A 24,528-nucleotide genomic window follows, 5' to 3' on the forward strand; every position below is an offset into this window, starting at 1 on the left:
GTGGAGGCCACATCTCCTCTGCCAGAGGCCCACAGGCTTGGAAGCACAGGTGGTGGAGGAGCCTGGGGCGGGAGCACTCACTCGGGCAGGAGACAGCGCTCCATGTGTTAGGGGAGGCACACTGATGGAAACCGCCCACCGTGGCCAGGGACCATGGTAACCATCTGCGTGAGTTATTTTACTGCAGGAGGTCCCAGTAAGGAACACAGAACTAACACGCCACCACCAACCAGACGAGTCTGGGAAAGGTCGAAAGGAGACACCATGCGTCTGACGGCCTCCCAGAATCCTCTCACTGTCTGCCATCTTGGCTGAGCAACGCATGGGCCGCCAGGCAGGACTCTGAGTCAGAACGACTGGCCAAAGACAACCCGGAAATTAATCCCATCACCACAGAACCTGAGACTGAACGGCGTGGCAGAGCAGCTCTCCTGGGTTCCCTTACCCTAACTGCTCTCCACCGGGTGCCCCTGCCCAATGAAGTCTGTTGCTCCGTCAGCACGTGTGGCTCCTCGGACAGTTCCTTTCTGAGTGTGAGATAAGAACCCACTTTCAGGCCCTGGAAACGGCCCCCTTTCCTGCAACATCTGGAGCTCGGAGGGCAGAGTGCTGGGGGGATAGCTCGGGGACTGTAGCCTCCCTGGGACTCTCATGGGCTTTGAATATGGGGACATAGGTGGTCTGATACCCCCCCCCCCCACCTGCCCCCACTTCCTCTTCCTGTCAGCAGGCTAAGTGAAGCTCTCATCCAGGAGGCAGAAGGGCCAAACGAGGCTCTGTGGGCTGGGAAGTCTCCCTTCCTCCGGCCACTGCTGTCCAGTCACCCCAGGCTGCTCTCCCTTCCCTCTGAATACACTCCTTCCCCCACGGCCAGCCCCCTCCCAGAAAGCCTCCCGGCTGGAGCGAACGTCCACTCACTGGACAGCACTGCACTCAGTGAAGGCCTGGGTCCCGAGCCTGGACACCCTTCCTCCAGGCCTCCATGGTTGGCTTCTGGTGAAAGGGTTGTGGAAAGGCAGTTGCCAGGCCAAAGCTATGAGGCTACAGACAGACTTTGTTCTGGGCCTGTGGCTGGGAAAGAGTTCTCCCAGGGTGGACTCCCACACAACTGACCTTGGCCTGCACCAGAAACTGCAGGAAAGCCTCTTCTTCCTGAAAGATAAACCCCTCTCCCCTCTCCCCAGCTCAGTGCCCTCTCTCAGGTAAGCTTAATATCACCCTCCCTCTCAAGGAACTTCTTTTTTTATTTTGGCTGCTCCAAATGGCACGTGGGATCTTGGTTCCCTGACCAGAGATCAAACCTGCACCACCTTCATCAGAAGGGTGGAATCTTAACCACTGGACCGCCAGGGAAGTCCTCAAAGAACTTCTTACCGAAATTCCTTTGTTCATCACACAGCATCTATTGAAGGATGCACCCAGAGCTCAGGTGATAAAGCAATGACTCACACAGTCCACTACTTATTTATAGCTCAGCTTCTGTGTCTTCCCTTCTACATATCGGAACGGCCTGACCACAAGAACACGACTGTATGTCTCTACTGAACAGGAGACAGTTGTCCTTCCTACCTGTGCAGCAATTCTCTCTCAGCTCCAAAGATTAGAAGACTCATCATCCCAACGGTTATTGTATCCATCACAGGCTGTATTAGTTCCTCCTCAAGTTTGGTCATGGTCTCACTGAAAATTTTGTTTCCTGAAGTTGACTTTCAATAACTCATGTATAGAGACCTCCCTGGTAGTCTAGTGGCTAAGACACTGCAACTAAAAAATTCTGAGTGCAGCAACTAAGACCCAGTGCAGTGAAATACTTTTTAAAAAGAAAAACAATAACTCACGTATATAATTTTTTAAAGAGGGGTAAAGGAGAGAGGAGAATGATTACTTTATACAAAACAATACACTTGGACTTCCTTTTGGGCCAGTGGCTAAAACTCCATGCTTCCACTGCAGCAGGCACATGTTCCATCTCTGATCTCTGGTCAGGGAAGTTCCATAGGTCATACAGATGCAGTATGGCCAAAAAAAAAAAAAAAAAGCCAAACCAAACCAAACAAAAAACAACGCGTGTGTGAAACAAACATAGAGACACTGTGCAAAGCTGTCACTGAATCCACCCTTTTAAAGGGATGATTACACTTAATGAGGCCCCAGGGTGGGCTCTAACTCAATCTGACTGGTGTCCTTCTAAGGAGAGGAAATTTGTACACACGGAGAGACACCGGGGATGTATGTGCACAGAGGAAAGACCATGTGAGGACACACCGAGGAGGCTGCCATCTGCAAGCCGAAGCAAGGCCTCGGAAGAAACCAAAGTTGCTGGCACCTTGATCTTGGACTTCCAGCCTCCAGACTGTGAAGAAACAAATTTCTGCCAATTTAAGGCCTCCCCTCCCCTCCCCTCCCCTCACACAACATTGTGTTATAGCAGCCAGAGCAGCATCCTGAGACAACCTTCCTCAGAAGGTGGTCTCACAAAAGTGTTCCAACCGCCCCTGGCTGACAGGGATTGAGATACATTCCAATTTCACAGAGGCAAGTGTGTGAGAACAGTAAGCCCCTTTGAATCAATTGAACTAACAACACTGGTGCCTCTGGGTGGGTGGGTGGGGGGGTGCTGAGGATAGGGAAATGATGGGGGCAGTGGTGTGTGCCAGGAATAGAAGAGACTTTTTACTGTACCCTTTAAAAATAGGCTTCCCTTGTGGCTCAGCCGGTAAAGAATCCACCTGCAATGTGGGAGACCTGGGTTCCATCCCTGGGTTGGGAAGATCCCCTGGAGAAGGGAAAGCCTACCCACTCCAGTATTCTGGCCTAGAGAATTCCATGGACTGCATAGTCCAAGGGGTCGCAAAGAGTTGGCTACAACTGAGCGACTTTCACTTCACTTGCAAAATAGAGGACTTCCCCGGTGGTCTGGTGGTTAAGAATCTGCCGAACAATGAAGGGGACACGGGTTTGATCCCTGGTCCGGGAGGATTCCACATGCTGTGGATCAACAAAGCCTGTGCAGCACAACTACTGAGCCCACACATTGCAGCTACTGAAGCCCACTCACCTGGAGCCCGTGGTCCGCAGCAAGAGAAGCCACCACAATAATAAGCCTGCGTGCTGCGACTGGAGAGTAGTCCCCAGCTCACTGCAACCAGAGGAAGCCCGTGTGCAGCAACGAAGACCCAGCACAGCCAAAAAACAAATAACTAAAAATTATTATTTTCAATTATGGAATTCTATTTAATTATAAGAATTCTAATAATAAAATTTTAATTTGAAAAGGGGATATGGGTCACAATGATAGATTAGTAAGGTTCATGTGGTGGGGAAAACATCTGAGTTTCTTGGTGAGCAGACTATCTCTGGGGAGGTGAAATGGGAGACAGCAAAGTGGGAGCAGCATAGTCACAGAGGCTGACATTTTTCACAAACACCTTTGATCTTTTGATTTTTGTACTATGTGTATTAACTATATAATAATGCAGAAATATCATTAACTTAAATTTTTAAAAGGTTTAACATCATAAGTTAGTATCAGTTGAAAGATCCTTACCATTTATTGAGCACCTATTGTGTGTGTGTGTATGTGTGTGTATAGGGGAGTGCTGTGCAAGGCACTCTGATGACCTCTCCATTAGTACTGACAAGTTTTTGGTCAAAAAATAAAAAAAAAAAAAGAAAAGCATATTTCAATATTGGGAATTCCCTGGAGGTCCAGTAGTTAGGACTTGGCACTTTGACTGCCAAGGGCCTGGGCTCAATCCCTGGTCAGGGAACTAAGATCCCACAAGCCGTGTGGTGCAGCAGGAATAAGAAAAGTACATTATCCCCATGTTGTAGAGCGAGACTTATATTGAAGGGTAGAAAACCCATCTAAGGCCATACAGTTGATGAGTGGCACAGCAAGGACTGAACCCAGGACCCACCCTCAGCTGGAAGGTGTGGATGAACTGAAACCTGGGTCCTTAGTCCTTCCCTGTCCCCACCCCTCCTTAGCCCAGGGAACCCCTAGGAAGTGCTGGCCCAGCTGACATCAAGGCCAAGTTGCCTTGGAGGACAAGGAGGGCCCATTGCCCACCCAGGGTCATGTCTGGAGACCCCAAAGAGCCACATGGGCCCCCAGGTCTTGGGTTGGTAGGCTGATGGGTGCAGGATCGGGGCAGCCCAGGGCACCTGGGGCTGGGGCTTGGGGTGTTTCTGGAGCACCACAGCAGTGCCTCCCTATCAGGAAGGGGATAGGAGTCCCTTCCCCCTCAGATGCTAGGCTCTAATCCAGAAGTGAACCCACTGTTGGACTCCAGTCTTCACCGACCTTGCAGCTCCATTTGGTTCCAAGCCTAGGCTTTGGTCCAGTTTATTTGTCCCCATCCACAGAGTCTACAGGATGACCTCTGACCTCACATTTTCTCACAGCCTTCAACTGGCAGTCTGGACTCTGGCTGGGATCAAAACCAGCCTGTAAGAGATACGAGGGTGGTCGTGGGCACCTGGCCCTGCTTCTTACCTGGCCTCCTGCCTCAGTCCCTGTCACCCATCTTTCCAGGACTCTCTGGGGCCAGGTCTGTGGCCCACACCTCGAGACGGCTGGCCCATTGCCCTCCGTGCTACCCTTAGCTCTGGGCAAGGTCCAAATTGGTCCTTCATGGGGTGAAAGCAAAAGTGTTAGTTGCTCAATTGTAACCAACTCTTGCGACTCCATGGACTGTAGCCCATCAGGTTCCCCTGTGCATGGAATTCTCCATGCAAGAATACTGGAGTTTGCCCTTCTCCAGGGAATCTTCCTGACCCTTCTTGACCCAGGGACTGGACCTGGGTCTCCCCCATTGCAGGCAGATTCTTTACCACCGTCTGAGCCACCAGGAAAACCCAAACCCTCTATTTTCTTGACCCCTTTCCTCTCTCCAGACAGAAGATCTAGCTCAGGGGCCACTAAAGCATCTCCAGCCAACCTGACCTGGCAGGGTGTGGGGCCAGACACAGGTGAGGGTGGAAGTGGGGAAAGCCGGGCTCCTTCTTCTGCATGACAAAGGGTGGGGGCTGCCTTCCCCGCCTGACAGCTAATTAGCCCATTGTCAGAAGTCTCCCAATCCACACTGGCTTTTTCTCTTTGGCCTCTGGCTAGGGTTACCAGATTTAGCAATTAAAAATATAGGACTCCTGGTGAAAGGTGAAATTTGAATTTCAGATAAACAACAAATGATGTGCTAAAGTATGTCCCAAATTGTGTTCTGTATTTTATCTGGCAGCCCTACCCCTGGCTGATTGCCCAATTGTTTTACTTTCCCACTAAAACTCCTCAACCATGCAAATCCACATTCACTTGGTGAAGCTCAGGAAATTGAAGGACATGCCCCCTACCCACACGGAGCCCCTGGTCACCTGGGTTGAGTCCACTTGGCTGCCTCAGGGGATTGAACAAGGACTCTGGCTGGAAACAGCTGGAGGTTGTGGAAAGAGCAGTGGGCTAGGAATCAGACTTGACTTCATACAGGCATCCACCATTAACTGTTGTGAGTCAGGGGTATTGTTGCCTCTCTGAACCTTGGTTTTCTTAGCTCAAAAATTGGTGGAGGGAATGGGCTGGATGGTTTTTTCAACTCTAATCTCTGCATCCGTGAACAGCCAGGGAGAAGGAGAGGATGAGGTTCCTTATTGGACAAAATCCCACTCGTGCTAAACTACCCCAGGCTCTCTTGTCTAGGAAGGTCGCACCTTCCCCACCAAGCACTGGGAAAAACATTGGGTTTTCCAACTGTGGACATCCCAGGAGCTCAGCAGCCCCCAGGAGTCCTTTGAGCCCCAGGCTCAGATGCTCATCTTTGTAGGCAGAATCCGTCCTTAGCCAGAGAGCCCTGGTGTTGGGTGCGCACACACAGTAGCTGTTGCAAGAATCAGAACTCTAAATCCACACCAGGGACCGGAGTTTGCTCTGTGACTGAGGGACAGGGAAGTGAGCAGATAGAGATCCTTGACTCTTCTTCAGGGAACAAGCTTTTTAATTTAACTGGTCTGGCAACCCCGGCCAAGGTAGAGGCACTTGACCACAATAATACCATCTGTCCATAGTCTAGACAGCCCCCTCCTCGGGCTCAGGGACCTGTCTGGATGCTGAGTTCCCAGGAGGTCTGAGGGGTGTGACCTCCCTTCCTCCCGGCCTCTCCCCCCTCCCACCACCCTGGCCCAGCCCAAGGCTGCTATAAAGCTGGCCCAGCCTGGCTCTCAGCACACCCCGCTGCTGGGACCCTCCTGGAGCCTCCTCCGGGGACACGTCCACTCTGCCCCTCCTTCTCCCGAGCAGCGCCATGCAGCCCCTGTGGCTCTGCTGGGCCCTCTGGGCGCTGCCCCTGGCCGGCCCCGGGGCAGCCCTGACCGAGGAGCGGATCCTGGACAGCCTGCTGCAGCAGCTGCACCTCAGCGAGGTCCCCATCGTGGACAAGGCCGCCGTGGAGGGGCTGGTCATCCCGGCCCACGTGAGGGCCCAGTACGTGGCCCTGCTGCAGCGCGGCCACGGGGCGCGCTCCCGGGGGAAGAGGTTCAGCCAGAACTTCCGAGGTGAGGCCCGCCCTCCTGCCGCAGCCTGGTCCACGTGGTGGTGGGGGTGGTGGGGGGTTGGGGGGCTGTCTGGGGTGAAGGGTCCACAGGGCTGTGAGGGGGGACCATGGCCTGTGAGGATGGTGGGCCTGGGCCCCTGGTCTCTGTCTGCACTGAGGACCCCGCCTCTCAGGGCCAGGAGGAGCTGGGCTGGGCTGGACCGGCTGCCAAAGACAAGGCAAGAACAGGGAATTATGGGGCAGGGAAGCAAAGAGGAAAGAAGAGAGGGAAGGCAGATGTCCAGGTGCCTTGTGCTGGGGGACAAAGAGGCTGGCCTCCGCAGAGCGTTGCCTCAGAGAGAAAGGACCTCTGCGTTCAGTTCTCAGCTCTGGTATTTGTTTTTGGACAAGTCACGCAACAACTCAAGCCTATTTGTGTTTCTTGAAGTGAGATTAAATTAGCTGTGACCACTTCCCAAAGCTGTGGGTATTCTTACCAGGTCTGAGTCCTGTGGCACCCTCTCACCTCCCTAGGGCTGGGGCTCACCTCCTCGACACCCACAGATAGACCAGGCCAGGTGCCTGGGGAGACGAGGAGGCCGGTGCTGGACGCCTCAGCAGGGGTGACTGCTGGCGGCCATGGGGCTGGCCGATCAGGTGATCACACTGCCAACCTGGAGCCTCAGGTGCTGGGGACGGATTGCTGGGGCCTCTGAAGAGGGTGTTGTGCCTGACCTCACCATTTCCCTCAGGGCTCAGTAACTCCACAAAAATTGCCTCTGTTCGTCTTCCTCCTTTTCACCGGGCAAGAGTCCGCTCACCAGGCAGGGAAATGAAAGTAAATTCAAACCTCTTTCTCTGTCTCTTAGGAAAAGTTGGTTTCAGCTGGTGATCATAGATTTTCACTGGCTGGTCCTCTGCCTCCTATCCTCCATCCCCTCTCCTTCCCCTTTTGCCAAAAGAAGCCTGCAGGTCTGCAGTCTTCACTCAGAGCCCCAGCCCTTGCTCAGTATCCCAAAGCTGCCCCTCCCAGATGAGGGGGGTCACCACTAGTAAACAAGCCCCAACCCCAGATGATGATTTTGGAGAGCCTGCTTGACCCTAACAGTTTTTCTAGGAGTGGAGATGCTCTGTTTCTGGCCTGGCCCATCACTTTCCCAGCCCCCAAACTCTCCCTGGGGATTCCTGGGGAAACCCTGTTCGCTTAGCCCTGAGCCCTGCACCCTCAGAGCTCGCCTGGTGCCCGGAGGGACTCCCCTGATCCCGCTCCTGTCCCCAGAGGTGGTCGGCAGGTTCCTGGCGTCCGAGGCGTCCTCGCATTTGCTGGTGTTCGACATGGAGCAGCGGCTGCCGCCCCGCAGCGAGCTAGTGCAGGCCGTGCTGCGCCTCTTCCAGGAGCCGGTGCCCAGGGCCGCGCTCCGCAGACACGAGCGCCTCTTCCCGCGCAGCGACCGCGCCCGGGTCACCGTCCAGTGGCTGCACGTCCGCGACGACGGCTCCAACCGCACCGCCCTCATCGACTCCAGGTGCGGAGGTCGCGGCTGCGGCGGCGTGGGGCTCGGGGAAGGGAAGAGGGGCTGGGCCCGGGGCAGGAGGAGGGGCGGCTCGGTCCCGGCGGGGACACCCGGGAGCGGGAGGGAGAGGTGGCCCCCGGGGCCACCCCGGGCAGTCCCAGTCCCCACCCCTGAGCGCGGGCCTGTGTCTCCCTCCGGGCGGTGTCGCAGACTGGTGTCCATCCACGAGAGCGGCTGGAAGGCCCTGGACGTGACCGAGGCGGTGAACTTCTGGCAGCAGCTGCGCAGGCCCCGGCCGCCGCTGCTCCTGCAGGTGTCGGTGCAGCGGGAGCACCTAGGCCCGCTGGCCTCTAGCGCCCACAGACTGGTCCGCTTCGCCCCCCAGGGGCCGTCGGGCGGCCGGCAGGGGGAGCCCCAACTGGAGCTGCACACCCTGGACCTCAGAGACTACGGGTAGGTGCTGTGGGTCACTGCGGGTGAACCTGTTTTAAAATGGGCAATTTTACAGGGTGCTGTGGGAATGAATGAATATATAAAATATCTCCTTCCACTCTTGGGAGTAATGTCAGCTCTAATGATCATTTGGGGGGTTATTTCTAGTTATTTATCCTTATCACAAATATCCAACATTTTGAACATAATGAGAGATGGATCATAAATCTTTCCAGGTGTCCCACTAGGTCCCACCCTGGGCCCCATGACCCCTGCCCTCCCAGCTGACCTCTGACTCTGCCTCTCTTTGCCCCCTGCAGAGCTCAGGGAAACTGTGATCCTAAGGCACTGGTGACGGAGGGCACCCGCTGCTGCCGCCAGGAGATGTACATTGACCTGCAGGGGATGAAGTGGGCTGAGAACTGGGTCCTGGAGCCCCCAGGCTTCCTGACCTATGAGTGTGTGGGCACCTGCCAGCAGCCCCCAGAGTCCCTGATCTTCAAGTGGCCATTTCTGGGGCCTCGACAGTGCATCGCCTCGGAGACGACCTCGCTGCCCATGATTGTCAGCATCCAGGAGGGAGGCCGACTCCAGCCCCAGGTGGTCAGCCTGCCCAACATGAGGGTGCAGACGTGCAGCTGTGCCTGGGACGGGGTGCTTGTGCCAAGGAAGCTGGAGTCATAGATGTGGGGTATAGTTATCAAGGACTTGGCTTGTGTGTGTGTTGAAAGTGTTCCGGGCACCAGAAGAGATGGGGATGACTGAACTGATGATGGCACGTGCTCTGCGCTTCGTGCTGAGTTCTGACCAGTTAGCTCGCCTTCTGATTTTTGTTTCTCAGGAACAAGACTCCCTGGACACTGGGAGCCCCTGCCCAGTCTTCTCTCTTCAACATTTTTCACTGCACTGTATCCTAAGCACTTACCTGTGTAGATATTGTAACCCAAGAAGAGAAATCCCAATTTGCCATTGTTTCCTTGTCCTCTTATTGGACCTGGGCTGAGCTCCGTGGTATGGCTGGGAGATACAATTGCTGCTCTGGGCTTAAGTAGAGGCTGTGCATTCCTAACTCAAATAATAAGCGCATTCTGCAAGAAACAAACAAAATACATTTTATTCTGTCTTTCCCAGAACCCTGCAAATTGTGAGAGAACAGAAAGTTCTATAGGAATTAGGTCAACCAGATTAGAAAATGAAGGAAAAGACTTTAAAAGACTTGTTCAAGGTCTCAGTTAAGTGATACAGGATGCTAGGATTGGAATGCATTGATTCTAATGTGCCTGTCTTCTTAAGATTGAGGCAGAACACTTTTTGTCATTGCTGTTGATATTTTTACTTTTCTGGGCACAGGGAGTGGGGCTTTATTTCAATTCTAATTGGTACAAAATTTTTAAAATCTGTGATCAAAATCATCATCTACAAGAATGTGAATCACTCCTTTAGATTTGAGGGCAGATAAAGGGAGCAAATGATTAAATGCTGATGTAAGATTTTAGAATGCCAAGATTACACTAGCTTTAAACTGAGTTTGATATAGGGTTCAGGCCTGGGGCATGGTTGTCTTGGATTCCTTGCTTATCTTTACAGCTCAAATTAACTGTAAATTCTACATCCTCTAAATTTCCATTTACTTCTCTATCAGGAACAATCCTTGACTCCTCTGTACTTCTACTGGAAATTTAAAGGAAATAGTGTTTTTACAAGCACTCCACATGCTGCCTGACACATAGTGGGGCTATGGTTATCTTACCTCACATGCTGATCTGTCTAACCTTCTCTTGATTTTGAAACAACCTACTGAAAGTCAATTTAGAAATCCCTTCCCTCTCTGAAATCAAGGATCCTAACTTTTCCTTTCATCAGTGTTTCCACCAATGTAATCACTGGGGTTAGAACCTTGCACTTCCCTGCACAGGTTAGAACCTGTGCACAACCCAGACCACGGGTGGCTCCATTCATTGAGGCAGGGGAAGGATAAGGACAGAAGGTGGAGGATATGGGGGGAAGAGTGGGCAGAGTCCGTCTGAGGCGCCGGGGGAAGCCCAGTGGCCACACGCAGGCACCTGCTGGAGGTCAGTTGTGGGTTCCTTGGCCGCTGGAGGGAACTGCAGGAGGAGAGATGGCCAGGGCTCACAGGGGTAGGACAAGGGCTGCGCTGAGCGCAGAGGTCAAGGGCACACTCTGGAAATAACTAGTGATTGGGGGCTGGGGAGAAGAAGGAAGCCAGCAAATGGGTCAGAAAAGCACTGCTAGAAAAGCAGGAGACACACCCGCCCGGCTCTCTCCAGAGATCCCCAGGCTGGCTGGGGAGGGAGGTAAGGTGAACACATTTACCATGACAACAAAAGATGAAAGCCCAGAAATGGAAGAGAGGTCAGGGCCCTGCAAAGCTGTGCATGTACAGAGTGCGGAGCAGTTCAGGATTCACAGATTTTTAGTGCTGGAAGGGACCTGAGAGGAAGCTTTGGTCCAACCCCCCGGGGAAACGGAGGCCTGCGGAGGGCAGTTTGCTGCAGCCGATGGGCTGTGCTCTTCGGTTTCATTGGGGGCGAGGTCCTCATTGAACGCCGACCTGTGTGTTGCCCAGAGCACACCCCGGCGCCCTCGGGGAGCTTACAGTCCAGCTGCGGGGGCTGCTGCTCATAGGGAACTCCCTGGGACCCAGAGCTCAGCGAGCTGGGCTAGATCGGTGACCCTGGCGGCCCGGTATCAGCAGTTCCGGCTTTGGCTCCAGGGCACCAAAACACCGAAAACACTGCGACTTCTATTTGGGGCTAAATGTAGGAACCCCGCGGCCCCCCGGCCTCAGGGCTTTCACTGTCAGGCTATTCAGAGCGATAGCGAAGCAGCAGTCTCCCGCACTGGGAGCCAGGTGAAGACGGACTACGTGGAGCTGAGGTGCGGCCTGAGTCCACCCGATTTCCCTATCCCCCCCCACCCCGCCCCGATACAGGCGGGCCTAAGAGCTGGTCTAGGAAATTCAGTGCACTACAGAAAAATCAAGAACTTTCACCAATGCGCTGCCCCCGCCTCCCACGGATGCGACCACCCGGTACTAGGCCCGGGGCTTCCCAAGGTGTCTGTCGGGGGAAGGGGGACGCGCCGAGGGGCCGGGGAGAGGAATCAGCCCTGGCGGCACTCTCCTCGGTCCCAGGACGGGAGCCGGCCGGGCCGGGGCGTGCAGACGGCAGGGAGGAGCTGCGCGCTCTGAGCAGGGGCCCCGCGGCCGGGCCTGGATGGAGGAGCGCCGAGGGGCACACGGCGCCGGGGGCGGGAGGCTGCGGCTGAGCTGACGCCCACTCGGGCGTAACTGCAAATTGGGCAAGCAGAGGACGCGGCTCTGCGCATGTGCAGGAGAGCGGGAGTTTCACTTTGTAACTTTTAAGTGGTCAGGACGCAGCCCCGCCCGACCAGGTGGAGCCACACAACTTCTGGTCTGCCCGGGTCGCTGCGCCGCCGCCGCAGGTAAAGGGGAAAGGGCGTTGAGAGGGGGGATGTCGCCTTATTCTTTCCCGAGACGGGCAGGACCCGGGGTCTACGCCAGGGTGCCACGTCTGGTGTCTGGTTCCGGGGTGCGGCCCCCCTGCCTCCGCCGCAGGGGTGACCGAGTGGCTGGGAGGACAGGGTCTGTCCCCTGGCCGCTCAGACCTCGCACCCCGCTTCCAGCGCCGCGCCTGATGGCTTTACGCGACTTCCCAATCCAAGGCTCCAACTTTTCGCTTTTATGGCTGATCCCTTTCTCTTCCCACCCTCTCTCTGGAGATTGGTCAGCTGGAATCGACCTCCCAGCCTAGCCCGGGGGCGCTTTCTTCTCTAACCGAGATATGCGAGGCGGGTCTGGGTCCCCTGAGTCCCCTGCCCCAGGGAAGGTAGAAACCATCCTCTGTGGAGTCCTGAGGAGGGAAGCTAGGGGTTTTGGAGAATAGGGGCAAGAGGAGAGCTCTGCTAAGAAACCCAAAACGTAGAGGTTCCAGTACCTGATAAGCCTGGCTACCTGAGCCTCTGGGGTGGCCTCTTTCAGCTCAGCAGGTGTTCTGAAAAACAGGGGTATGCAGAATGACACCCTTTCCCCCTTTGCTTCCTTCTGTGCTGAAGTTGTGTGGCTGTATCCAACCCCTAGAGTGTGGAAGGTTTGAGGTTAAGCCAGTGGATTGTGCTCACCAGTCCAGGCCTAGTGTGTACAAAGGGGCTGTGGGTGGGGGCATCCTGAGGACCTTCTTGGGCCCTGGCTCAAGCAGAGTTGTGGACTGTTGTTGGGGATGAGGAAAGACTTCAGGTCATCTCTTATTGGAGAAACAACCCGTATTTCCCCTCTCCTCCTCCATGCTTGTCTTTCTACTTCCTTCCTCTGACACCTGTCAGAGAGTCCTGAGTCTGCTGCTGTCTTGAGGTGGAGTGTACAGAAGGAGAGGCTTCTTTCTGTCTTCACACACCTCTTGTCTGGGCTTCCCTGGTAGCTCAGATGGTAAAGCATCCACCTGTAATGCGGGAGACCTGGGTTCGATCCCTGGGTTGGGAAGATCCCCTGGAGAAGGGAATGGCTACCCACTCCAGTATTCTGGCCTGGAGACTCCCATGGACAGAGGAGCTTGGCAGGCTATATAGCCCATGGGGTCACAAAGAGTCAGACTCGACTGAGCAACTTTCACTTCACTTCACCTCTTGTTTGTTTAGTTTATGGGCAAAGATCTCCCTTGGGTGTTCATTGTGCTCTAACAGGAAAAATGTCAGATGGGGTTTTGCTATCATGTTTCCCATTGTCTGGAGAGGTGACTTAAAAGCAGTTTTGGAGTGCCCATGAGGGCTCAATGCTTTATGGGCATTGCCTCCCACTCACCCTGCAGGAAGAACATCCTTGTCTCCATTTTACAGAGAAGGAAGCCAAGGCACAGAGTGGTGAAGCCACGTGATGCTGGGAGCCTCATTCCAGAGCCTGCTCAGGGGACTGCCGGGTGCCCTGCCTCCACTGCAGCGGGGTTCTCTGCCACTTCCCTAGTGTTCCCCTGCTGGTGTCTGTGGAGGTGAATGGTTGTCCAGGTTCCTGGACCCTGTTTGGTGGGGCTTTAAGGAGAAGTTTGCAACCTGCCATCTAGAACATCAGAGTCTTCTCTTATGGCAGAGGGCCTGGAACTATTTGTCGTCCTGCCATTGTAGTAACAAAGTCAGAAGCTTTGGTGATGATAAAAATACCCTGAATTTGCGAGAGCTGATGATGCTCACACATTCTGCTCCTGATTGTGGCAGGGAGGCACAGAGATCTTCTGGTGTGCTACAGGGGCCAGCAGCTGCCAGCTTGGGTGGGCAGGGGGTCAGTTAGCATGGGTGGCTGACTTCTTTGGCAGTTTGGGGAATGGCCATTGCATTGAGCCCTCTGTCCCCTGGCCACAACCAGTCTCTGGGGTGTATGTGGGTTGAACTTTGAGTTGGGTCCTGAGTCACCTGCAGCTCACCTGACTCCAGGGCCTCAGCAGTATATCTTGGCTTTCCTAAATGAGATGATGAGCAGAGAGCTCCCTAGAGAAGGGATGGATAAGACCCGGCATTCACAATGTGTGTCTGACAAATATGGGGTGACTGAACATGACCAGGCAGGGCACCCGTGGCCACAGGGCCTAATTGCTGGTTTGGCCCCTGCCCATCGCCATCAGTTTTTCAGCCACTGAGCCAGCTCTCTCCCAGTCGCCATCAGCTGAGTCTCCTTCTCTCCCTCTCCTGCTTCTCCTGAGTCTGGGGGCGGGGGCGGGGGGGGGGGGCGGCTTCCCCGTGGTCCATATGTTGCCAGCTGCTCTCTCAGCACGCCCGTTGGGGAGGATGCAGGTGGCTGGCCCTAGAGGGACTGTGGTGGTTCCACAGTGTTGCAGACTTGTAACAGGCGGAGACAGACCTCAACTAAGCAGAAAGGTCTGAGAGACACTGCGGGCCCCCAAAGCCATGCCCGCACCTGGAGGGCGCAGACGGAACAGGCCACCTCTGAAGAGTCCTGAGGTTTCATCCCAGGCTGGCTGGCTGACCTCACTGAATCCTTCTTATCAAACCTTGTTAAACCACCCAGGGGAGCCTGTTTGACCCAGAGGCGTGACTGGGGCGGGAAAGATGGGGAGGAGCCTAGGTCCCTGCCTCCCATTAGGCCTCTGCTCTCTCAAAGCTCCACACAAAGAAGAATTGGTGAGGCCCACACCTCCCTCCCCACCACCTCAGCAGCACCCCTTGCTCTTGACAGTGCTCCCTCTGTGACCATTTTATGGGGATTCCCCCCCCTGCCCCACCGCCACTTCACTGTTCAGGCCTTCCTTGTTAGTTCTGTTGCTTTTTTTTTTTTCTTCCTGATTCTAGTCTTTGGGAGACCTGGAGAAGCCTTCCCAGCTACCCTTGGGACCTGTGTGAGGTCCTGGACTCTGTTTTCCCAGAGCCTACAGCTGCCAGTGCTTCTGTGGGGGGAGTCCCACTGCCCTGGGCTCACCAGGGCCTTGAGGATAAGAGGGGAGAGACTGGAGCTTTAGGTGATGCTGGGGAGGAGAGAGGAGAGGAACAGGGCGCACAGAGGAATAGCATTAGGTGCCTGGAAAGAGAGCCAGGACAGGAGGGAGCCTGTTGGGAAGAACCAGAGGCTGTGGACAAGCGTTTGAGTTCCAAGACACCGGGCAAGTGTGAGTGCAGGGATCGTGTGCTGAAGGGTTTCACGCCAGAACCCCCGGCCTGGGAAAAGGACAGCTCCCACGTGACTCTGGTTATCTCCTGTTTTCCTTCAGGGAAGTCTTCAAAGGTTGGTGTCCCATGACCCCCATCAGGAAAGCCCAGCAGGAAATGAGCAGTGGACCTGAGGCAGCTTGGGAGGTGGCCAGGGCCATCGCTGCCTTTGCCAGCGCCAACTGAGGCCCTCTCCAGGGGACACATCCACACTTCCTTCCCCAGCATCTGGTAAGTGTGGGGACAGGAAGGAGGGGCAGGCCTTTGCCAGCCAGCCTCAGACTGGGTGTTGCATTGGGGCGCTGCCACTGAGAATTAAAGGAAGGAAACTAAGCCCATCTGTTTGCCAGAGGCAGCTTTTGTGACTCTGCGCAGGGCCAGCAACTCCATGGCTCTGCCATCACACCCTCCAGCCACTACCAAATCTCTAATAGGGATGACAGAATGACTTGGCCTCTTGGGGAGTCCTCCCATGCCCGCCCCCCGGACCTACTGCCTCCCCCCCCCTCCTGTACTTCCTGCCATGTGTGCCTGAGATTGTCCCAAAAGAGCCGTCCCAGCAGCCAGAATTGGAAATCACTGGCTCCCCAACACACACCCAGACTGTATTACTGCATAGTCCAAATATCTGTCTGTTCTCTATACCGTTTCTTCTCTCCCAGATTTGTGCCCCTCTAACAGGTAGGAAGACCAGACTTAGCCGAGGTCCCCTGGGAATCTGGTCTAACTCAATTTAAGAAGATAGGACCTTGAGAGGAAGGGATGCTGGGCATTTTTCCAGGCTCATCAGCTGCAGACAGTGTAAAGGCAGGCCAGAACCTGGGCACTAATGCTGGGGCCTTAGGAGTTTGGAGATTTCCATTAGTTTCACCTGTGGTTACCAGGCGTCTCTGAAAGGAAAAGTCAACAACCAGCCTGGAGCAATATTTGCTTTGGAAATGCTGGACCTTCCAGAAAGGCCAGGAGTATAAGAATGAGAGGGCAGAGCCCGGGGAGTGCTCCAGTGATGCACAGTGGATGACTCAGGGGTCCCTGAGGAGGCTTGGGGCCCTGTCCTCTGCCCGTAGTCTACCTCCTCCCCCTTTGCCTTCTCTGTCTCCTCCTCTCTGCTGCTCTTCCCCTGGCTTTTTTTGTTTTTTTTTAAATCTTTTTCTCTTTTTAAAAAATATGTATTTGGCTGCATTGGGTCTTAGTTGCATCATGTGGGATCTTCGTCATGGTACTCAGATTCTCTGGGTGCGGCTCACGGGTTTAGGTGCTCCAGGGCATATGGGATCTTAGTTTCCTGCCCAGGGATGGAGCTCACATCCCCTGCATTGTAAGGTGGATTCATATCTACTGGGCCACCAGGGAAGTCTCCTTCTCTGCTTTTTAATCTCTCACCAAACAGGTGTGGGTAGTCAGCTGCAGAGGGAATGTGGCATAGCAGAAAGGGAACTGGCATCTGAGACCCAGGAGGCTGGGTCTGAGACTCAATTCTGCCCTGACCAGCTCTTTAATCTTAATGGAACTCTTAAGGCCCTGAGCCTCAGTTTCCAAGTGTATGGAGTGGGCATATCTCTGAGGTTCCAGCCTGACATCTCATGAGCTCTTGTCCATGGCTCAGATGATCAGCAGTTGTTGCATTTGGACACTCTTCCTCCTCTGTTGATTCCTCTGCCCCATCCTGTCCCCTGCCTGCACTCCAGGCCTCCCAGGGACACCCCCACCCCCCACCCCGCAGGAATGACTTCCTGACAGTCATCCCTGAGGCTGGAGGAACTTGGCACCCCTTAGGCAGACTCCTGTCCTTCCCTTTCCTCCTGTTCATCCCCGCCCTTGGGGAGGCGGCCAGCTGTGTCCTGGATGAGCCATCCGCCCGGTCCATCTGACCCTTGGGCTGCATGCACAATGGAGCTATTCTCTGTAGACTCTGCCGGGCACTCAGGGCTGGTGTCCGCCTCTCCCGGATCCCTGTGCGCCAGCAGCCCCTGGTGGAGACACCCGCCCTTGGCTCTGCCAGCGCTGGCTGCAGAAACCACGGGGGAGTTGCTGCCCTGATCCTCTGTCAGGTCTCCTTCTCCAGGGAGGACCAGCATGATGACCGACTCCCCTCTCCTGGAGCTGTGGCAGTACAGAGCAGTGGCCTCACACGAGCGGCTGGGCATCGGGGACCAGCCCAATGATTCCTACTGCTACAACTCCGCCAAAAACAGCACCGTGCTCCAGGGCGTCACCTTTGGGGGCATCCCCACTGTCCTATTCATAGACGTCAGCTGCTTCCTGGTGAGACCCCCGGGGATCACATCAGTTATTTGTTTAACACTAACCCCCTGCCCTGCCACAGGGCTTTCTGGGAAACTCAGGTGAGGAGCCAGACTTCCCTGGGTTTAAGTCCCAGTTCTGCTGCTTCCTGGCTCCATAACCTTGGGCATTTTACATAGCTTATTGGGGCCTCAGGTTTTTGCTCTGTGAAAGGGAGGTAATAATTCTTATCTTGGAGATTCTTGGAGAAGGTTAAATAAGGCGAAGCATGTAAGGAATGTACATTACTGCTCTTTTGTTTATTGCCATTGTTAACAAGTTGTCAGCCCATCATGTGTCTAAGACCCTTAGGAAGGGTCACTCTGCTGGGATGAGAGATGTGACTGGAGAATGTGGGTGAGAATTAGAGCAGCTGCAATTCCCAATTTATAGATGCCACCCCTGTTCCCCACTGGGATCCCTGGGCCTTTAGAGGATCAGACGTGGCGAAAAGGTGAGAACTGGGAGAAGGCGAGTACACCTTATTAGCAGCGCTCCTCACAGTGGACTTTTGTTAATTCAGACCTCCTTGTTTCCAAAGACCCCCACCACCATCACCCAATTTGAAATATGCCATCTTTCCCCCTAGACTGGCTCAAACTTGCTAGGTGTGATTTACTGGGGTGCTAGGGCACCTTCTTTTCAAAATTGTACATGGGATGGTTGGTCCCTCTTGTCACCTTCTCTTCACATGTAGTGGAGACCATCTGGGTAACCGGGGTAAGAAGAGGTGGAGGGAGTGGACCCCTTGGACTGCTTTGGACCAGAGGCTAGGCTTCGGTGAGAACCTGGGAGAGGGGAGTTAGGGTAGCCTAAGGTGCATGCTAAGTCACTTGAGGGCCCCATGCCCTAAAGGAGGTGGCTATGCAACCCAAGTTTATTTGCAGGAAAAATGTTCATAGGAAGAGAGGAAGGGAGTTTTCACTCCTGTTTCCATTTTCCTCCCTAGAATTAAGGTCTAAATTGTTGCATTAGAGTTTTCATATGTTGTTGATCTTCTATTGGCAGATATGGAAACCTGTGTGCTACTCAGGTTGCTTTTACCATAAAGGGCTCTTTAAGTGTCAAGTAACCTACCTCTTGGAGCCAAAACCCATTGATAGGTTGAGAACAGTCCTCTCTACTAGGCTTGGATGGGCGGGGGGTGTAGGCGGGAGTGTGGTGATGGATTTCAGAGTTGGTGAGGTTAATGGAGGAGGGTGGTTCTGGAGCTGTTATCCAGCGTCTTCAGGGAGGGGAGAGTCTGGGCCAGCGAGAGAAGTCAGGAGACACAGGCTGGGTGGGTCTGTCTTGAACAGGGTTTGATGAGAAGAGAGTCACTCTCTGGTGGAGTGTGCTGTTGTGGTAGATTTTTATTGCAGGAAGATTTGGGGATTGGAGCCAGAGGAGCCTGAAAGACATCGAGGCATGGGAAACATCCACAGCCCTTGAGCCAAGGCAGCAGCCAGGCCTGAGGGCTGGCGCTCATTGAGTAGCTTTCGTATTTTTCTGATGACGAGACTCACCTGCCCTTGAAACTATGTCACCAACTTCCACCTTCACCTTGAGAAAATTCTTCCGGGACTTAGCCACTCTGGGGTGCAAAACCCACATTTAAAAACTGCAGTCACTGACCAGGGCACTCAGGGATATGCTGATTAAAATGTGTCTTTCTACTCCCTGGATTTTGAAGAGAGGGAGCCTGTCCAGGGTGGGGAGAGAGGCAGGAGTAGGGCAGAGGACCTGCAAAGGAAGGGAGGAGAGAGTCTAGAATCCATGGGTTTTTAGAGTGTAAACAGGGTCAGACTTGAGTCCAACCCCTTCCATTGCCATTGGGCATGCGGGGCTGCAGATGGCCCCAGCTTGTGGAGGCCAAGCCAGCCAGCACTAGGCCTTTGGTGGGCATTGCCCCCACACATGCTCTGTACCAGGCATCCCCAGGGCTTGCCTCCTGGAGAACCAAACTCAAAGTAAAGATCTGACCACTTTTAGCTCAGTCTTTGGGTGAGGAGGCTCTGCTATCATGGTTTTGTGATTAAAAAAGCAACCTGATGTGGAGGCGGGAGCTGGTCCCCAGGGGTGCTGTGGGCCTTCCTGCTCAGGGGCCCCTGCAGGCAGACCAGGGCTGAGGAAGGTTGTGGCTGCCAGGGCTGCCTTGAGAGCAAAGGATAGGCCCTGGGAGCTTGACTGGGAGGCCGCCAGGGCAAGCTCAGTGTCAGCATTGATGGGGATGGGAGCTGGTGAAGGGGGTGAACGCAATGTTGAGCTCTTGAGCTGTGTGGCCTCGGGCAGTTCAGTGCCCTCTCTGGTCCTCTTGCCCTCCTGAGTCTAGGGGGTGGCCTGTGCCCTGAAGACAGCTGTCTCTTCTAACTAAAAGCCATCCGATCAGATTTTACTTGATTTCTTTTCTACTTTTAGTTTTTAATAGCAGTATTTACCATCATAAGAAGAAAATTCTGGGATTATGGCCGCATTGCCCTGGTGTCAGAAGGAAACAGGTAAAAAGACTCATTATTTCAAGTGTGTGTGTGTGTGTGTGTGTGTGTGTGTGTGTGTGTAGGTGGGGGGATGGGGAGAGAAAGCACGAGAGGCTGGGAAGGGCTTGTGAAGCCCACCAAGCGTAGCCACACATGATGCCAGTGTTAGATTGTGCTCATTAGTATGTCTGCCAGGCCTGTACCAGAAACTGTTGTCTCTGCTCTTTACCGCAGAGCCGTGAGGTTAGCCTCGGTACCTTCTTTGTGGTGGTGAGAAAACCAAGGCCTGCACTCCCAGCTCTCCCTTGGGGCTTGGGGCTGGCCATGGCCATGAACCTTCTGCGTCAGACTACGGAAGGAATCTAGTTGCTTCAGATCCTTAAGGCTTTCATCATCAAAGAAGGATGCCTGCTTTCTTCCTTGCCTTGAACATTTCCAAGTGTATCTTCTTTGAGATTGATTAGTTCGGCGCTGGGGACGAGGAGAGGTGGGTTGGGAAGGGCAGCAGGGCTGCAGGTGAACTGCTCCCGTCCCCGGGGCAGAGTCTGCCCGTGGCCCGAATCCACCAGCTTCAGAGGGCCTGTGTCAGAGCACAGACTGCCTTGGCCAGGACTCAGGTGCTTACACCTCCACCCTGGGCTCTGCTGGCTGTCTGCGCATGTCACCTGAAGGGGGAGAAAGAGTTCTAGGTCTGCACAACTGGAATTTCCAGCTCCAGCTGCTCCCCCTCACCCCAGGCTTTTGTGTCAGCTGCCGAAATAGGAAGTGAGTGGGGAAACAAGGATAGACCCCGGCTCCCTGCTCTCAGCCTCCCCAGGCAGGCCCCTGCTCTTGCTCCACAGGCGGCGGCTCTGTTGAAATGTGGTCTATGCAGGAGGGTTGGTGGGGCTGTCTATCGATGCATCTTCTTTCCCCACAGTCTCCACTCTAGTTTTGCAGAAGCCCGAGGGTCAGGCTGTGGGGCCTCTTGCTTCAGCTGTATATGAGCCTTGGACCATTTAGGGGAACTTTTGAGACACCTGGTACATTTTTGGCACATTCACCCTCAGGAGGACTGAGTGCCTGCATGCGTGTGTGCTTACTTGCTCAGTTGTGTCTGACTCTTTGCAATCCTGTGGACTATATAGCCCACCGGGCTTCTCTGTCCATGGGATTCTCCAGGTAAGAATACTGGAGTGGGTTGCCATTCCCTTCTCCAGGGGATCCTCCTGACCCAGTGATCAAACCTGGGTCTCCTGCACTGCAGGCAGATTCTTCACCACCTGAGCCACCAGTACTACTGAGTACTACAGCAGAATAGAGCACTGGGAAATCAGGAGACACCCCCACTTCCATGGCTGTGTCATCTTGGTCGCGACCCTGAACTTGAGCTCACTGGATTGTTTCCTCTGGCCCTTTCTTGCCTGGAGGGTTACTGGGAAGGTCATACAAAGCAGTTCTCTGGAAAGGCTTTGACAGTTGAGTTTCACCAGGCCTGTGCTATTAGAAGTGGGATAGTGAAGCCAGGAGCAGGAAAACAGAGAGAAACAAAACTTAGCATGTTGCAAACACCTCAAATCCTCAGTGCATGGGAAACTTTTATGGGTTACTCAGAAGAAAGGATATGCCCAAATTAACAGTGTAAAATGCCCCAGTTTGTCAAGTCCAAAATATGTGTTTTGGACATTTTCTCATCTATGAAATTAGGTGCAACCTAATATCAATGGTGGTCATAATTTAACTGACAGCATCCTTTCCTTCTTAGGCATTCAAAAAATAATTGTGCCATTTACAACCAGAGCTGTCTTAGGTTTGATAAGACAGTATTTATTCCAAGTTTTACTTGCTATATTGGGACATATTGTAAACAGGCAATGCTTTGAAGTCACTTTCCATATATCAGTCATGGGGCTGAGGTTCAAGGGTGCGAAACACAGGATGGTCCATTGACACCCTGAGCCCCTGTTAGTCATCACACACAGCAGAGTTTCATGTCTCACGATCCCTTGGAGTGGTCAGTGTCTTTGCCTATATTTTTATGAAGGCTAGTAACTTTGGTCCTGAGCTCCAAGAGTTTTTAAACTTTTTAAAATAATGATCTGTCATTTTTCCCTTTTGTGTTTCTAGTGAGTCCAGATTCCGGAGACTGTCATCTTCCTCTTCAGGGCAGCAGGACTTTGAAAGCGAGCTGGTTGGTGTTTAAGGGGCTGATGTGGTTTTGGCTGGGAGGCAGGGCTTTGCATGGGTGGGCAGGACTGAACTGGCAGTGAGGGCAGTTGTACTCCTGATGAGCTGCTAACTTCTCACCCTTGACCTTGAGTGGCAATGCTGGTGACAATGCTTCTCTGCTTTGACAAAGGCACCTGAACTTGAGGATTACTAAGGCACAGATGGCGACTGAGTGACCCAGGATCAGGAGACCTGACTGATTCTCAGCCACAAGGCTACAGCACTTGTCTGTGTTATCATATTTATGACTTTGTGTGACAGTTAATTATTAACTTGCCTGCTGGTTTATGAGTCAGCTGCAGGAAGGAACCAAGTCTTATTCAGCTCTGTTCCCCGTCTCCTGACACCCAGTAGGTCCTAAGTAACTGTCGAATGAATGACGAGCAAATATTTGTCTTTCCCAGCTGGGTGACAGTCCAACTTTAAGGCAAGCTAAGTTTAAGAGATGTGTTGGACAATAAAACCCATGACACCCTGTCCCTCTCTAAATCCCCCTCCAGGGAACCATCCCGTTAAGCAGGCTTGTTTCCTTGGCTTTGCCTTGCATCTCATTCAGTCACTTTGAAATGAACAGAAGACCTTATCAACTTCTCCAGAGTGGCGCTGAACTTTCATCAGCTCTCGATTTGCATTTCACCATTTGACCCAGGAGACTGCATAATTCCACAAACTGTCAAAACTTGAGAGTTTTTTTTTTTTTTTTTTTTTTACTTGAGAGGTTTTCCCAAGATTTTCAGGCCCAGGATGCATGTTACGAAGCACTGGGAGCACGCAGACTGTCGTATTTGGACAAGAGTGTTGCTTGCTGAACTGGGGATAGAAGCAGTTTGTTGTTTGTTTTTATATAAAACAGGAGGTTAGATGGTTGTTTAGTGTCAAAGCAGATGATTATATTTGCCTCCAAAAAACAGAGATTATTGGAAGCTAACCCCTGTTCTCCATTCCCAGGGATGTTGCCCCTGGCTCACCGCAATCTTCCGCCTGCAGTGAGTACAGTGTGGGTGGCTGGGGATGTCTTGTATGGGTGGGTTTGTTTGGGTGTTTGGCTATTCAGGAGGAGAGAGCCAAGGTGCTGATCCTGAGCTTCAGTCTCTTAGATACTTTTCAGGCCCAAAACAGTATGTGGGGGCAGAGAATTAAAGTGGCCCAGGCAGCCTCTATGCAAGCTAATTAAAACTAATTTTTTGCTTTGGGCAGTAATTCTGTCTACTTACTATTTATCACTGAAATATTTGCAAGGAAGCTCTTCTAGGCAGCGTCATATGTGTTTGAATTGTGAACAACGGAGAAATAATGATTGTTTAATATATTCAGCTCATCTGGTTAAAGGCTTGCTGTTTTTCAAAACTTGGGCCCCTTGGAGAGAAAGAGGTGCGTGGGGGCCAGTTAGTCACCTAGCATGTGATTGGCAGAGTCATGATATGAGGCTCAGCTTTGCTGCCTCTGGTGTGTTCTGTCCCATCTGAGAGATCAGTGTTGTAAGATGCACACTATTTTACACAGCCCCGAGAATGAGAAAATGCTTTCTATTATGCTGTGATCGGCTATGATCCCACCCCATTTCAGAGATGTTGAAATATGAAAAGGTTATCTTAGAGCTGATGAAATGTGGTAGTTCCAGGACATTGGGTAAATCCTTCTCTCTGGCCTACAGTTTTCTCAACTATAAAAGCAGACTGAGAAACACAACATGGTAAAGCATTTGTACTCTCTCCGCCCTCACGAAAAAAAAAAAGTGAGCACGACAGCTGCTCTGCCTAATTCAGGGGCATTCATATGTGTGAGACCATGTTATAAAGAGCTGAGGTTGGTGAGGGTTGTTCCCAGGGGAACTGGCAGGAGGCAGTCTGTGCAGAATAAAGCAGGGAAGTCTGTCCTGAAGCCAGAGGAAGCAGGAGGAGAGGTTTCTGGTGGGGAGGAGAGGATTGAGGTCAGGAAGGGTAGATTTGCTTGCCTCTCCCATCCCTGCCTATTATGAAATCATGTCAGTGTTTCCTCTTTGCATTGGAAGTTGTCACACTTTGTGTAGTAAGTCTATTACAGACAGAAAAGAATCAGCCAGAAGAAATTTAAGTCACCCCCTAGCCCTACCTCTGAAAGGTACTCTGGTGCATTTTCTTCTGCTCCTCCACTCTCCATATCACTGCTGGTTGGGGCTCAGGCAATCCCTACCCTGGACTGTGGCCCCAGCTCTCCGCCTGGATCGGGTGGGGCAGAACAGAAATTTTGACTCATTATCTTCTTGTTGACTAGAAAACACTGCTTACAGCTTGCCCTGTAGTCCACACCTACAGTTTCCATCTTTCCATGTCCCCTTCCAGTGTAGACCTCGCCTCTCTCTGAGTGGGGCGGTAACTTATACAGCTGTGTATTCTGCTTTGTCATATTAATGCTATTTGTTGTTCAATTGCTAAGTTGTGTCTG

At 53.1% G+C, this 24,528-nt stretch overlaps 2 protein-coding genes across 3 annotated transcripts in view; both read left to right on the forward strand.

Annotated features, from left to right (window-relative positions):
* The first annotated feature begins 6,296 nt into the window (after window positions 1-6,296).
* LOC110128651 (left-right determination factor 2-like) lies at window positions 6,297-9,437 on the forward strand. Its single transcript, XM_020879520.2, has 4 exons — window positions 6,297-6,546; window positions 7,804-8,050; window positions 8,249-8,491; window positions 8,791-9,437. Exons 1-4 carry the CDS (start codon window positions 6,297-6,299, stop codon window positions 9,152-9,154), a joined length of 1,104 nt encoding a protein of 367 aa, XP_020735179.2. The 3' UTR covers window positions 9,155-9,437.
* Window positions 9,438-11,826: 2,389 nt separating this feature from the next.
* Window positions 11,827-24,528, forward strand: part of TMEM63A (transmembrane protein 63A) — a 35,753-nt gene continuing 23,051 nt past the window's right edge. Inside the window, exons 1-6 of one of the 2 annotated variants that reach the window (XM_020879510.2) lie at window positions 11,827-11,935; window positions 15,220-15,388; window positions 17,209-17,422; window positions 19,838-19,917; window positions 22,003-22,066; window positions 23,053-23,090. In XM_020879510.2, coding sequence (XP_020735169.2) covers window positions 17,234-17,422; window positions 19,838-19,917; window positions 22,003-22,066; window positions 23,053-23,090 — 371 coding nt within the window. In that variant the 5' untranslated portion in view covers window positions 11,827-11,935; window positions 15,220-15,388; window positions 17,209-17,233. The remainder of the gene's footprint in view (window positions 11,936-15,219; window positions 15,389-17,208; window positions 17,423-19,837; window positions 19,918-22,002; window positions 22,067-23,052; window positions 23,091-24,528) is intronic. The other variant, XM_020879509.2, reaches the window with a different exon arrangement.

The sequence above is a fragment of the Odocoileus virginianus genome, chromosome 11 (genome assembly GCF_023699985.2).
Source record: "Odocoileus virginianus isolate 20LAN1187 ecotype Illinois chromosome 11, Ovbor_1.2, whole genome shotgun sequence".
Lineage (NCBI taxonomy): Eukaryota > Metazoa > Chordata > Mammalia > Artiodactyla > Cervidae > Odocoileus > Odocoileus virginianus.

Coding starts and splice junctions, on each gene's coding strand:
- LOC110128651 (XM_020879520.2), top strand. CDS start 6,297: ATGCAGCCCCTGTGGCTCTGCTGGGCCCTCTGGGCGCTGCCCCTGGCC. Junction 6,547..7,803: donor GTTCAGCCAGAACTTCCGAG/GTGAGGCCCGCC, acceptor TCCTGTCCCCAG/AGGTGGTCGGCAGGTTCCTG. Junction 8,492..8,790: donor CTGGACCTCAGAGACTACGG/GTAGGTGCTGTG, acceptor TGCCCCCTGCAG/AGCTCAGGGAAACTGTGATC.